The following is a 14,902-nucleotide window of genomic DNA, read 5'->3' as shown; positions in this document are numbered from 1 at the left end:
GCTGACCTGAAACTCTGGAACCTGAGGGTTCCCAGCTGCTACGATTGTAGGTGTCGACCACCACATTTGGCTTCTTACCTCTTTCGTACTTTCCCATATTAGTGTGCCTCCTATATTGCTTTACAGATATCTCAAATGCAAAAAATTTTAAGTAACTCCTTTCCTTACAAATTTCAGAGGCTGTGGCATTTGGTTCTTAGGAAATCATCAGGTTTATCAACTCCAAGTTTATGTCCTTTGCTCACTATTCCCTCAGCCCATAGAAGGCTCCATCCATGCCTTTGTAACCCTTCCTACAGCTCGTCCATTGTGGCCTGCAGTTCTTGGTCTGATGTTGATAAACTACTCCAGCATATATATCAATTCCTTTCAGAAGCCTTTTTAACCTCCCCAGAAAGCTACCCATTTCTACCTACCTGTATATTTTCACAAATCTGACTTTGCCAAGGGCCTTCATACTTCTCAAAAGACCTATGTGCTATGTTCTTTTTGATGCCTATATTAGTGTCTCACACACTATACAATGAATAATTATTGAATAAGTAATTTTTCCCCCTTTGGCCTCCTTTAAATAGTAAATTTCCCAATACACTTAAGATGACTTAGCCTTGTCATCACATGTTTTTAGTTATGCATAATGTATAACACAATAATTTAATTCATGAGGTTGATTATATGCTTGTAAGACATTGGGTGGCTGTGTGATATTTCAAAATCAAATTTGATTTAACCGAAAACTGGAAAATTTGATTTTCTTGTAGTTAATTTCATAACGACTCTTCAACTCTAAGCATGATGTAAAAATTCAATAAACGTCTTTATATTGTATTACATTTTAAGTTATTAGAAAATTTCATAATTTTTTATTTTAAACAGCATTTATTGACCGCGTGTTAGCCATATTTGAGACTTTTCCCCTCCATAAAATAGACAGTACAGTTTCTAGTAGAACTCTTAGGTCTGAAATCTATTCCCAGAGCTCTTATTCCTTCTTTTGTTTATTTGCTATCATTTGGAATTGTATTTTAGAATAAAGGGGAAAACCATATACTCACTCAGTCTTCTATCCTTTTGAGAAAAATCTTTATATAGTCATCTTTACTTTCCATAGCACTTGGCACATAAAAGGTCCTTGGTAAACACTTCTAGAATAGATAAAAAGAATGATCATGACTTCTCCAGAAAGATATGTACATTGTCTGATGTGTCTCAGTACCTTGCAAAAATTCCATATCTCTCAATAATCTCAGCTAAATGCACTAAGCCTCCAATTCTTTCTCCAAATGTTTGCTGATCATAAAAGTTTATTTCCTAGAAAGATAGAGCAATAATAACTATTTAGTTACCTAACAGCAAAGACCGAAGTTACTGGAATCAAAAGTAAACAGAATTAAAAGAAATAAATAATTCATAGTGACAGTTGAAGACATTAATAACCCATTTTCAGTTATTAATTTGAACTGTGTACCTAATTGTTGTCAAAGATATGTAAGATTTTATTGCCAGGCATGATGGCACATGCCTATAATCCCAGCACTCAAAAGGCTTAGGCAGGAAAATTGCCATGAGTTCAAGACTATCATGGGCTACATAGTGAGTTCAAGGCCAGCCAGAACCATATAGCAAGACCCTGTCTTTAAAAAATGGTTTTGTCAGCACTGTCAACCATACTGACTTAATTTCTATGAATGTGAAAACATTCTTTTCAAGTTCATGTGGGCATCCGCTGTAGCACTCTCTTCTGGAAAATAGAGGAAGAGAGATTGGTTTGGCTTGGCTTGGCTTGGTTTTGTTTGATTTCATTTGATTTTGTTTGGTTTCATATATATAAGGCCAGTGTTACCCTGATACCAAAGCTAGATAAATGTATCACAAGAAAAAAGTTACAGACTCATATCCTTCATGAAAATATATACAAAAACCCTCAGCAAACTCTGAGCAAGTCAAACTTGGCAATATATGAAAAAAAGAGGAATTTATTCCAAAAATGTACAGTCGGTATAATATCTGAGCAGCAATTAATATAAAATAGTAATAGAAGAAAGGACAAGACCCACATGATTGTCTCAGTAGACAGACGAAAGATATTTGACAAAATACAAAAGCCACACAAGGTAAGACTGTCTGACCTGGGACCAACAGCATACTTAGGTAGTGAAGGTCTCAGTGCTCCTCCCTCCAAGATTGGGAAGAAGGCAAGAATGTCTGCTCTTGCAGATTTCTATTCAACATTGTACTGGAGGCAATCACCAGTTTATTAAGGGAGAACAAAAGTTAAACTGCCTTTATTTGCATTAACCTGTGTGTATAAAAATCCCAAGGAATCCACAAAAAAGCTACAATTTATCACTAAGTTCAGTATTGGATACTCCAAAAATGAAGTTAAGAAGGTAATTTATACATGATAGAGTCAAAAAAATAAAATATTTAGAAATAAATTTAACAAAGGAAGTGAATAGTTATATAGTGAAAACTACAATTTGTTGAAAGACAGTCTAGGGCCAGGGATTTAGCTCAGCGGTTTGGTGTCCTGCCTCTCAAGTGCAAGGACCCGAGTTCGATCCCTGGTACCAAAAAAAAAAAAAAAAAAAAAGAGTCTAAACCGAGACATTTTATATTCCAGTAGATGCTTTGGGAGACTCCGCATTCTTTTTCTTTAAATGTTGTGATATGTGTTTGCAGTACATAATGATGTTAACCTGGAATATTGGTACACATATGTGTCACATCATGATCCTTTTTACTTCCCCTTCAAACTTGGCATTCTTAGATAACAGCTTACTCCAACTTGACTTGTAGACTCAGCATCACAGTTCCAACAGATTTTGTTTTGTTTTGAAGAAATTAATAGACTCATTCTAAAATATATGAAAGGTATCCAGTATAGCCAAAATAATTTTGAAAATAATGAAATTATAGGACAAATATGTCCATATTTCAAAGCTTACTATAAAAGTACAATAGTCAAAGTATAATGTCGGCATAATGATAGAATAAATGGTCTTAAATGTATGTTTGGTTGAGCAGACATGTAAGATGGTTCTGTAAGGGAAACAAACAGTCCTCAACAAATGGTTCTAGTACAATTATATGCACAAAGATCAGTTTAGATACTAACTCCATACCATGCACAAAATTAAAGTGGATCAGAGGCCTAAATATAAGAGCTAAAAACTATCAAGCTTGTAGGAGAAAAAATCTTCATGACCTTAGATGTTTAGGCAGAGTTCACATAGACGCTCCACCAAAAGCACAATCCATAAAAGAACAAAAATTGAGCTTTGTCAAAAAGAAAATCTTTTGTGCTGCGTAACGCCTTTAAGAAGACAAAAACACAAGCTAAAGACTGGAGAAGACATTGTAGATCATGTATCTGATAAAGGAATCCTATATAGAATACATAAAGAATTGTGTACAACTCAATAGTAAAAATATAGACACCTTAGTTTTTTAAGTGAACAAAGGACTTTAATACACATTTTACCAAAGAAAATACATGTGTGACTTCACTCGATCTTAGCCAAAAGGCCAAGGATCTATGTGAGTGACTAATATACACATAAAAAGATGTCTGACATAATTACTTGCTGGAGGAATTCAAAGCAAAACTACAAGGAGATACCACTTTTATTCACTTGAATGGCTATAGTCAAAAAGATCAAAAGTGCTAGGGAGCATGTGGAGAAACTGGAATTCACATTGCATCATTTGTGAGAATGTAAATGATACGAATCACTTTGGAAAAAAACGTTGGAAGTTTATTTACAAATTAAACTTACCATCCTATTGAGTAGTTTGTCCCAAGTGAAAACATTCACACAAAAATTTTTCATGGATCTTCATTTAAGCAGCATTATTTACAACAGGCAAAAACATGTAAACAAGCCAATGCCTATGGTTTGGTGAATGAATGAAATGTGATGTATCTACACCGTAGAATATCATTCAGCCTAATAAAAAGCAATGAAGTGTTGATTTCTGTTTCAACATTGGTAAACCTTGGAAGTAATGTACTAAGTAAAAGAAACCAGATACAAAAGACTTCATGTTGTATAATTCCATTATATAAAATACACATGTATTTTAAATCTAGCCAGATTACACCAGTGATCTCAGCACTGTTTGAGACTGAGTCAAGAGGCTCACAAATTCAAGCCCAACCTGGGCAATTTTGGAAGACCTTGTTTTAAAATTTAAAATGAAATGGATGGAAGGGAGGGGGAAAGAAGAAAAGTTAGCAGCCAGGCAGGCAGGCTGGGGATGGAGTTCAGTGAGAAGACCCTGGGTTCAATCCCCAGTATCACCAGTTTAAAAAGAAAAAAGCCACATCTGTAGACAGCAGGTGAGAGAATAGGAGTGGCAAGTTAGGGCAGACAGGCACCAGGAGGCTTTGGGTGGGAATATAACCTGGACTGTGGTATGCTGCAGCTCTGCAAGTTGATAATCATTGAATTTTACATTTAAATTGGATGCGTGTTTTGTCACATAAACTGTACCTCAATAAAGCTATTATAAGAAGACAGGATGGGAAGCAAGAGAAGTTACTAGACACTCTCCTGTGTTCCTGTGGTTTGGTGAATGAATGAACTGTGGTGTATCTACACAGTAGAATGTTGTTCAGCCTAATAAAAAATAATGAAGTGTTGATTTCTGTTTCAACATGGATAAACCTTAGAAACAATATGCTAAGTAAAGTTAAGAAGTTACCAGATACTCATCTGTGCTCAGCTCTAACTTCCTTCTAACCTGTAAGCTGAGTGGTAGCATCTTATTTCATTGTTAAAGACATTGAGGCCCAGCAAGCCCAAGTTCTCTGATCAAACTTACCCAGGCATTAAGTTGCCAAGAATTTAGGGTCATAAACCATGGATGGATGGATGGATCAAAATGGATTTAAGTATGTAGAATTTTTATACTATAGTGCTCATGTGACATTCATACAGGGGACACCTAAAATGTGGTTAGAATATTCTAACCAGAAAAATGCAACCTTGAATAGTTTCTGGAATCATCACCTCCAAGCCCAGGTTGAAGTCACCTCTACAGGACTTGAAGGAAGCAATATACTGAATGATTTGACAGTGGCACTAGAAAGGAAAGAAAACAACCAAATTAAGCTTTTAGCCCCAAGGTATGAGGTCTTATGAAAATGGGAACTAGCACTTACATAGGTAAAGTTAAATTAGATAAGGTGAGAAATTGGTTAAGAAAAGATTGGAAATGCATTGAAATTTCTTAGCAATGGGACAGAAATAAGAAAAAACACTTAACCTTCCTACAGAACAAGGGCCAAGTCTTAGGAGAAAATAAGTGTGTATAGAAAAGTCTGCCAAACAAGAGCCATTGCAACCTCGGGTGCCCAGTGGCAGGGATTGTTCTGATAGATTTGAAACTGAGGAAATAATGAATGAAAATGGCATTACAGTATCCAAAGATATAATAGTATTTGGGGCCAGCTGTAATGAGAATAAATCTTGTTTATATTTTTCAGAAGGGCAGAAAGAGTAAGTCTTCCCTTTTCACTCGACAGTAAGAAAGATGTGCTTCTCAGGTTCAGTGAGACACCACGTAGCCACTTGTGAGTGGCACTGGAGGAAGAACTCAGAATTATTCTAACACAGGCAGTATCTAAATTGCTAAGTTGGAGAATAGAAGTGAGAGACTTGAATTCCAGATGTTCTTAGTTAGTGGAGACAAGAAGATGACTTCAAAATACATTTTAGAAAGAAAACTACCGGAATGTATCATAAGCCAGTGACAAAAGCAGAGTCTTCTGTAGCGTAGTGGCAGATTTTAGCATTAAAAAACATTTTAGCCACGCTTAGGGACACACATCTCTCATCAGAGACACTGGGAGGCTGAAGCAGGAGAATTGCAAGTTCAACTCGGCTTGTGTAACTCAGTGATTTAGTGAAACCCCGTCTCAAAAAAGGATGAGAGATGTAGCTCAGTATGAAGGGCTGGGTGCAACCTTAAGTGCCACACACAAAAAAAAGACCTACGTAAGAATTTTCCAATGTGTCATTGTTTTGAGGTACGAATTTTGATCTATCTGATTATAATTGAAAGTGATTTATATGTCACAGGATTATTATATTGAAAGCTTATAGATACATTTATCTTTTTAAGCATCCTGAGAAAATATTTCTGCTTTATACAAGCATATGATTGATTCTACCCTAAAATGTGCTGAGCTTCCTAAATTAAATTCTGGCCGGCTTCTGTTTCTATACTGTGTAGCATTCACTAACAACCAGAATCAGAAGACCTGTTCCATACAGTACTTTTGTTATATAACTATCACCAGAATTAAAGCTCCCTGAGTCAGTTGGCATCTTCTGCAAGGTTATTAATCTTTCCTGTGAGAGCCTTAGGCGCCATTCCTACTTTGGGCAGAGTAGCAGTATTCTTTAAACCACACTTGACTCTAGAACACAACTTGCTAACATCGAGGCATGTATTAAATCTGTGGTACTCAACATGACATCCACTAGCTATAGGTGGCTTTGGGCATCCAAAGCATGGCTTGTTCAAATTCACAAGTGCCATGATTATGAAATGCATGCTGTTCTAAGATGGAGATAAACTAACTCATTAATGCTTTCTTAAATTGATTTTATCTTCACAATATTTTTGTAATATTGAATAATGAGTATATTATTGGAATTTCACCTGTTTCTTTTTACTATTTTCAATGGAATTACTAGAATATTTCAGATTACATATATTTTATTTCTTTTGGACAAAGCTGATCTCAAACCCAATCTCAGTGAATGTATTTAAATGATATTCCAATGTCAATTAGTCATTTACATCCAAATATTTGTTTTTTTAAACAAAAATAAACCTAGACACCATGATTTTTTAGAGGCTGTCACATAACACCTTGTTACTCATTTTTCCTGTTACCTTTTATGACATTCATATTACCCTTGTATGTGGTTGTTTCCAAAGAGAATATTTAGCATAGCAAGCTATTTAGAGAGCTAATTTTCATTATAAAAGAGCTTAGAGCTGATTTGGGGGGGCTTGCACCAGGATAGAACTTGGGTCACTGTGCTTGTGGGGCAGGCAACAGAACAAGAGCTGAATTTTATTTATTTTTCTCTCATTGAGTGTATTGGTCCATTTTAGGTATCCAGTACAGTTACATTCATTATTGGGATCTTGTACCTCTACATGACAGGTCTTCATTATCATTTTTTCCCCTTGTCCCTGCCCTCGCTTCACCCCCCTCCTCCCCTCCAAGAGCTGAATTTTAATACAAAGAATGCATCTAGACATTCACCTTTAGTCATTTTTATATTGTTTCTTGTATCTTACTGACATTCATTCTTAGAAAAAAAGCATGTAATTCTGTTTTTCTTGTTCTTGTTTTTATTTTTTTATGGAGACTGCCAAATGAAAAGGCGGTTTCCAAGTTGTCTTTTTTTTTTTTTTTTTTTTGCTTATGTTTCTTCACTAGAGAATTTGTATCCCATAACGAAAGCTTCTCTGGTTATTTTGTTTCTTAATAGGAAGTTGGCACTGGAAAATTGTTCTCTTTCTTTCCTGGTTGTATGAGTCCTCTTGTGTCTTAAAGTTGGATTCATACAAACGTTAAATTAGATTTAAAAAGGGCAAATTGAGGATTCCTGGATGATGTATCATTACTCCATTGAGTCTAGAGCATATAGCTGAATAAGCCACTCTTCTTCAAAGGCTGTCACAGAGGTTATTTTCTAATCCAGTTCTCTTTTCAGGCACTACAGATACCACGTCCAACAACACAGCCACCGTGATTTCCACAGCCCCTCCTGCTTCCTCAGCAGTCACAAGCCCCTCTCTGAGCCCTTCCCCTTCCGCCTCTGCCTCTGCCTCGGAGGCATCCAGTGCCAGTGAGACCAGCACAACCCAGACCACCTCCACTTCTCTGTCCTCCCCTCTTGGAACCAGCCAGGTGATGGTGACAGCATCAGGCTTGCAAACAGCAGCAGCTGCCGCTCTCCAAGGAGCCGCACAGTTGCCAGCAAATGCCAGTCTTGCCGCCATGGCTGCTGCTGCGGGACTCAGCCCAGGCCTGATGGCGCCCTCACAGTTTGCGGCTGGGTAAGGAACCCTCCCATCTCCTCCACATCTAAGAAGCAACAGGGAAATCGCCCCTGGAATTATTCATCACCATTTTGAATGAGAAAAGATGTCTTTAAAAGTCTCTTTGAAACAGGCTGCTCTGCAGTCATGCAAAGACCTTGCTTGATCACAGAGCTGAACCTAGGTTTTTGAGCAGTCTGGGAAGGATAGCAGTCACACTTACTTCCACACGAAGACACAGAACACCACATCACTGAGTCACCTTGGTGATGCGACCAGATAGGAAGCCCAGAATTCTGACTCTTACTCTTAGGCTTTCTCCATTAAACTCTGAACTGTCTGCTTTCACACTCTCAAACATGGATAAGAAGCGTAGTAAAGAGATTCCCAATTTTATGTTATTGTCACATAAGAGGTTTTTTTTTTTTGCTCGAGTTTTTTTGGGTTTGTTTTTTTTTAAGAGAATTAAGTCAGAATCAAAATGAGTGTAAAAGTTTTACATTTTATGCAGATCATACCATTGTTCCAGTAAGCATCCAAGAAGCACTAATGCACAAGCATTAAGCAAACCATATGAAGGTAGAGGGAAAGTACCAAAGATTGCTTTACACTTCCCTAGAGTTTCCTTCTTTTTCTTCCTTTGCGGGTATTGTCAGACTGACAGCTGTGTCTGCATGGTAATAACGTGACCCTTCTTTTCAACTTGCAGAGGTGCCTTACTCAGTCTCAATCCAGGGACCCTGGGCAGTGCTCTCAGCCCCGCTCTGATGAGCAACAGTACACTGGCAACTATTCAAGGTCAGTAGGATCTTTTTGCTTGCTCTGTGTGTGTGTAATGGAGGAAGCCTGCTTTGCTAGAGCTGAAGGTAATGGGGAGAGTTAGTTGAATGTTAACTAACTTTAACTAACGTTCTTGAAGACCAAGAAAATGTTCTTGGTTTAAAAAAAAAGAAAAAAAAAACTTTGTAAAAGAAAAGTACAGGTATTAGTTTGCAAAAAAAAGGAACCAATACTACTCCAAGAAGCCAGGACTTTGTGTGATATTATCTTCTTAGATGAACAGACTTTGAGGAAGAATGTTTTCTTCTGGTTGTTTGTCCACATACTCATCTAAAACCTCTCTCAACCACGTATTTGATGCCTCGCAAGCTCAAGGACCTGAGTTCAATCCCTAGTACCAAAAAAAAAGACATATTTGACCAAGAAGATCCCCAGTCCACATCCCCCTTCTAAGATCGCCTTGGATAGGAAAGTCCTATATTGACTGGTCAGTAGAGCACATCTTTACTTCTTGTTAGACTCCCTTTTTATATTCCCCATCGGAGTAGAGCATAGGTTCCTCTTGGATTATGTCCCTTCCAAGCCCATTTGGATCCCTACCAGCCTTTTCAAAAAAACGTGTAATTCAGGACAGTATTCATTTCATACAGCGAAGGGCTTACTGTGTTTAGGTTCTGACCTTGTATCTGAAGATGCTTGCTGCTGTGTGACTCAGGGAGATAATTGTTCAGGGAAATATCACTGTTAATCAGAATTTGTTTCTTACAATTAAAATATTTTCTGCTTAATAAGAGTTCTTGGAGCCAAAACTAATCTGTTAGCCAACTTCAACTGAGATTAGTGTGTCTAACAGTGTACTGCAGAAAATGTTAAATTACAGAGAAAACCAAATCATGGCCTAGGTTGCCTTACATTATATTGGCTTCCTGATTAACCAAATCGTAAATGAATTGAATACTGTCTGACAAGGTATAGAATTGGTCTTTCACCCTGAGCCTAGAATCTCAGAAAATACCAAGCTATAGCAAGTCTCATTATTCTGTATTTTTTCTGTGATCACATCCAAAATCAGGGGCATCGCCTTCAGCTAGGTGTTATGTAAGAAATCAGCCAGATTTTAATGCCTTTCAAAAAAAAAAAAAAAAAGAAAGAAATCTGCATGTAGGAGTGAGGTTATTTAAGTGGGGGCATTTGACAGAGTAAAAGCACTAATTACTTTAAAGTTTTAATCATTCCTGCCATGGGAAAACAATGAATGACATCAGGGAAAAGTTCTCCACCTTGAAACCGAGGCCTAACTCTAAATCACCCACCAAGGGCCACCTGCATCATTGTGTCTCTGATCTTCTACAATGAACTCATCCTTCCCCTCTGCGCAGGTCTTCGAAGTCACGTTTTGCCTCTTGAAGTGAAAAATAAATCATACCTTTTACTTTATCTGATTTGTAATTTATAAGTAAAGGCTTTTAGAAATAATGATTTTCAGGCCAGAGATTTAGCTCAGTGACACCCATGTCTGCTTTGCAGGTGCAGGTCCTGAGTTTGATCCCCAGTACCAAAACAACAAAAAAAGAAGTAATGATTTTCATCTTGTATACAAGAGCTTCCTCAAATTTATTAATAATGCCAGTTGGGGGCCGGGGATTTAGTCCAGTGGTTCCACCGCCTGCCTCGCAATTTTGCAAGGTGCCAAGTTCGATCCCCAGTACCAAAAAAACAAAAACAAATAATGCCAGTTGGTTTGATAAGAATAAAATATATTCTGAATACTTTAATCAATTACCTATACTTTGTCTTTTGATCAGAGGTATTTTAAAAGCAATCTTCATTGGAGACAATTACTGGATTTAACATATATTTCTAGGTAAATGAAATAAACTTGAGGTTTAAAGATAGAAACAGGACTAGTTCCTTAGTTCTTATAACTCTCCGTTTAGCTTACCCTTGTCGTGTTCATTAGATTTGTTAGTCCTTTATGCTCCTCAAAATTATAAACTTCATTTGGTGCCAGTATAACCCTGCAATTGAGGAAAAAGTAGGAAAGAACCTCACCTTTCATACTGAGTTGCAGGAGACTCTATAGGACCTTTTGTTTGTTTGTTTTGTTTTATTTTGTTTTGTTTTTTGAGACAGAGTCTCACTATGTAGTTGCGACTGACCTGGAGCTCACTATGTAGCCCAGGCTGGTCTCGAACTCACAGCGATCCTCCTGCCTCAGTCTCCCAAGTGCTGGGATTACAGGCGCGCGCCACCATGCCCAGCCAAAACTATTTGCACCAAATAACTTTTTTTGGTACCGGAGATCGAACTCGGGTCCTTATGCTTGCGAGGCAGGCAGCAGAACCAACTGAGCTAGATCCCCTTGGTAGGACTTTTACGACTTGTTACCTAACTGCTCTAGGATGCTGCTGACCTTCTCCTTCCTGCCTGTTTCTTGGGTCTCACCTGTAGCTCTTGCTTCTGGTGGCTCTCTTCCAATAACGTCCCTGGATGCAACTGGGAACCTGGTGTTTGCCAATGCTGGAGGAGCCCCCAACATCGTGACTGCCCCTCTGTTCCTGAACCCTCAGAACCTCTCTCTGCTCACCAGCAACCCGGTTAGCTTGGTTTCTGCTGCTGCCGCCTCCACAGGGAACTCAGCACCCATTGCCAGCCTTCACGCCGCCTCCACCTCTGCAGAGTCCATGCAGAACTCTCTCTTCACAGTGGCCTCTGCCAGCGGGGCCGCATCCACCACCACCACCGCCTCCAAGGCCCAGTGAGCAGGGCGCAGAGCCGGCCGCCCAAGGCTTTGTCACTCTGCAGTGGGATCAGGCTGGCAGTCAGTTGGTAAACTGAGAAAATGTGATCGGCTTCCTCTCACTGTGTTGTGAGGGCAAGGAGACAAAGGAGAGGAGAGAAATACACATACCAGAAAAAACAAAGAGACAGACAACATTTGCCTAATTTTATAATAAAACACTGTCTTTTCAGGAGTGCTTCATGGATTGGAGAACTTTCTAACCAAAAATTAAAAAAAAAAAAAAAAAACAGAAACAAAAAAATCAAAAACAAATAAGTGAAAGGACTACTTATCATTTCCAGCAGTCATGATGACAAGGTGGGTTACCAATTCCAATATAGGAAGGGGATTTCTTGTTTGTCTAAATTTCTTTTTTCTTAAAAAAAATCATTTTTATGGGTCTGTTGTACAGGCCATTAAGTCATAACAAGGTGTTTATAATCGTATCAATTGTGTTGGGGGTTCCTTTCTTAACTGGTACAATTTAGGCAGGCCTGTATTACTGTATCTCTATTATTGTTGTTATTATTATTGTTTTTATATATATATAGAGTTTGGACATGTTTATCTCTCGCTCCTGGATCCTATTTCAGTGAGCTCCCACACTGTGGGGAGGGAGGGTTTTGGGGTAAGGGGAGACTTAACGTTCTTAACTGCGGGAAATGTTCTTGATGGTTTCCTTATCCTTGATGACTCTTACAGAGGTGCTAGAAAATTATTTTCTTTTGCCACTTATGCAAGAGGCTTGGTGCAGAAGCTGAAGGCAGTGTGTGCGAACACTCTCACCCCACACACGCCCCTCCCCCATCAGGTGGTGCCTTTGGAGCACTTTTGTGTAGGAAGGAATTCCTGCTGAACTGTAGCTCTCACTCACCCCAAATCATGGAATGGCCCTGAGGCCCAGGTCCTGTGGTGCAACAGTGCGCTTTCTGCTACTTCAAATAGGAACAGCCGCATATGTTGTAAAGCAGGATTTGGTTCCAAAGAGCAAAGACTACTGCAGACACCTGACTCGGTGGTTCTCCTGATTTCTTATCTCCTGAAAAATGCTCCTACTGTCGATGTATTTGTTTGTGTGTTCCATTTTATGGAAGGTTTTCATCCAAACTTGGACTTACTTGGCAGAGAACAAATTGATCTGTTGAAATTGGGAAACATTTCCTTTTTGTTTTCTAAAGGAATTCTACTAGAGTTTATCCCATCAATTGTATATCCAGAAGAGGTTGAGAAGAATCTGAGGTTGCCACCTGTTCCTCTAAAGAGCTGCAGACTTCTGTCCACTGGGTGGCTTATGACTTACTCAAACCCCTAAGATTCTCCTCTACTCTCTAACTCACAGAGGCACTTATTAGCCAGGCTGTACTGGGGTCTGTAGATCCTTTGCAGAAAGGCTGAGCCGGAACTTTGCACACACCATGTCTCCTAGCTTATCTGAGATACTCCTGCTAGGTAGGTCTAATGACAGTACATATCTCTTTGTTCAATGTAGAAAGTGATTAGCTCCTGTCATTGTTTTCAGGGTGTTTCAGACTACATAAATGAGCCCATTGAAAAGAAAGAGCTTGTGCAAATAGATAAAGAGGAATGAGGGTAATTTAGAGATTAAATTCCCCTTTTTGCCAATAAACTATTATAGTATGTATACCAAAAATTTCCCCAAGAGACTGGACCACTGCAGTGCAGTTCATCTACGTTCCCCTTCGGAGTGGAGTTAAAGGTTCCTATTTGGTGTCTGATGCTTGCTTCAATCTCCAGTGGTCCCAAGACTGCACTTTGTCCCCCTTTTATGCTGGGGTTTGAGAGAGAGCTAACAGGTGACTTTCCCTCTGATTGCTTTGCTTGTGGCCCCAAGGGAGCTGAGATTCGTCTGTTTGTCTCTCTTCACCACTGTTCAGAAAGGCATTGATACAGACACAGATGTGTATGTCTGTGATTCAGGTGGGAGACAGTCATATTAATATTAAAGGTCAGAAACATTTTAGTCCCCTTTTAAATTTTTGTTTAGTTCCTCTGTCTGGTTTTATTTCTCCAAGTATTTAATTATCCCCCTCCCAATTTCCTCTTCTTACCCTTCACTTTCCCTCAAATCCCTCGAAAATCAGTGAACTGCAAGCAGGGAAACTAACAAATGTCCATCCACCTGTTTTTGTGTGGTGTGTGGCTTTTTTTTTATGTTTTTACTTTTAAACTAAGCTTGAACCAAAGTCAAATTTTAGCACGCTGCTGTACTAATGAACTAGTTTATAACGTGCAGTTCAGACACATTGAGGAGATAGATGCTACTGACAATTTTTCATTTGTCTTTATTAATTTTATATAAAAGTTGCTGCTTGTTTTTAATCTTTTGTGTTGGTAAATTGTAATATCCTCTGGGCAGACATTACCTTGATTTTTAGCTAGTTTATTTAGGTTGTGTGTAAATAGAATGGCAGTGTCAGTTACTAATTTCTTTGCTCTCCATCAGCTTTTTGTCTTTTGTAGTTAAACGTAATCTTTTATCATGACTTGACGTCTCTAACTTTAGTCTGTGCGGATGATTTTAGAGCTATGGATAATGCTGTAGCTGCCTGTAGTAGAGTCCCTCCAGTGGGAATGTGGAAGTTAAGAGGAAGGATTCAGGGAGGGAAATGCTGATACCCACCATATTGGATTAGAGGTTATAGCATTAATTTCCCCAAAATGCTACCAAAGGAAGGGGGAAGTCCCAAGGGACTCTAGCCCAGTGAGTTAAGAGGAAAGACAAAGAAAGGCAGTTTTGGTTTTGTTTTCTGCGGTTTAAAAAATGATCACTCTCCCAAATAACGCCAACAGATTTTAACATTAAAGAAGAGACTAAAAGCTTTAAACATCAGCACAGTAGTCTTTCAGTCCCTACCCTGTCTATATCTAGTTTCTAATCCCCTCTTAAGGGGATTCTGCCTTTTATGTGAATCACTTGATGAGGGTAGACCTTAAACCAGCATAAAAATCTGTGTTGAAAAGAGAATTAAATCTTTAGACAAAGATAACTTTAAATTTTTTTCTTTTCTTTTACATATTTAAAAATAAGTTATGAGTGGAAGGTACTTTTTCACACATGTACACATGAAACACTAATGTAGCTTGCTGGTGGATGTTCAGTTTCACATCGGTTCCCCACCTCTATTTGCAGATACTCTGCTAATCATACTCGCTCCATGAATGCCTTAGTCCTTTTTGATTTTTATATCATCTTGAGAAATACTTTTTTAATTGAATGAACTATCTCCTAAGCTAAGGTACTCGGACCTA

General features: G+C 38.5%; 1 protein-coding gene across 5 annotated transcripts in view; it reads left to right on the top strand.

Moving 5' to 3' along the window:
* The window catches only part of Pou2f1 (POU class 2 homeobox 1), a 153,127-nt gene extending 138,461 nt beyond the window's left edge, over window positions 1-14,666 (top strand). For all 5 annotated transcript variants that reach the window (XM_010633948.1, XM_033765675.1, XM_010633946.3 and 2 more), the window contains exons 14-16: window positions 7,743-8,088; window positions 8,780-8,868; window positions 11,302-14,666. In XM_010633948.1, coding sequence (XP_010632250.1) covers window positions 7,743-8,088; window positions 8,780-8,868; window positions 11,302-11,612 — 746 coding nt within the window. In that variant the 3' untranslated portion in view covers window positions 11,613-14,666. The remainder of the gene's footprint in view (window positions 1-7,742; window positions 8,089-8,779; window positions 8,869-11,301) is intronic.
* The last annotated feature ends 236 nt before the right edge of the window (window positions 14,667-14,902 follow it).

This window comes from Fukomys damarensis, unplaced genomic scaffold, assembly GCF_012274545.1.
Source record: "Fukomys damarensis isolate Sample0158 unplaced genomic scaffold, DMR_v1.0_HiC HiC_scaffold_19, whole genome shotgun sequence".
Classification (NCBI taxonomy): domain Eukaryota; kingdom Metazoa; phylum Chordata; class Mammalia; order Rodentia; family Bathyergidae; genus Fukomys; species Fukomys damarensis.
Note: the sequence above shows the minus strand (reverse complement) of the source record. Positions and strands in the feature narration are given on the sequence as shown.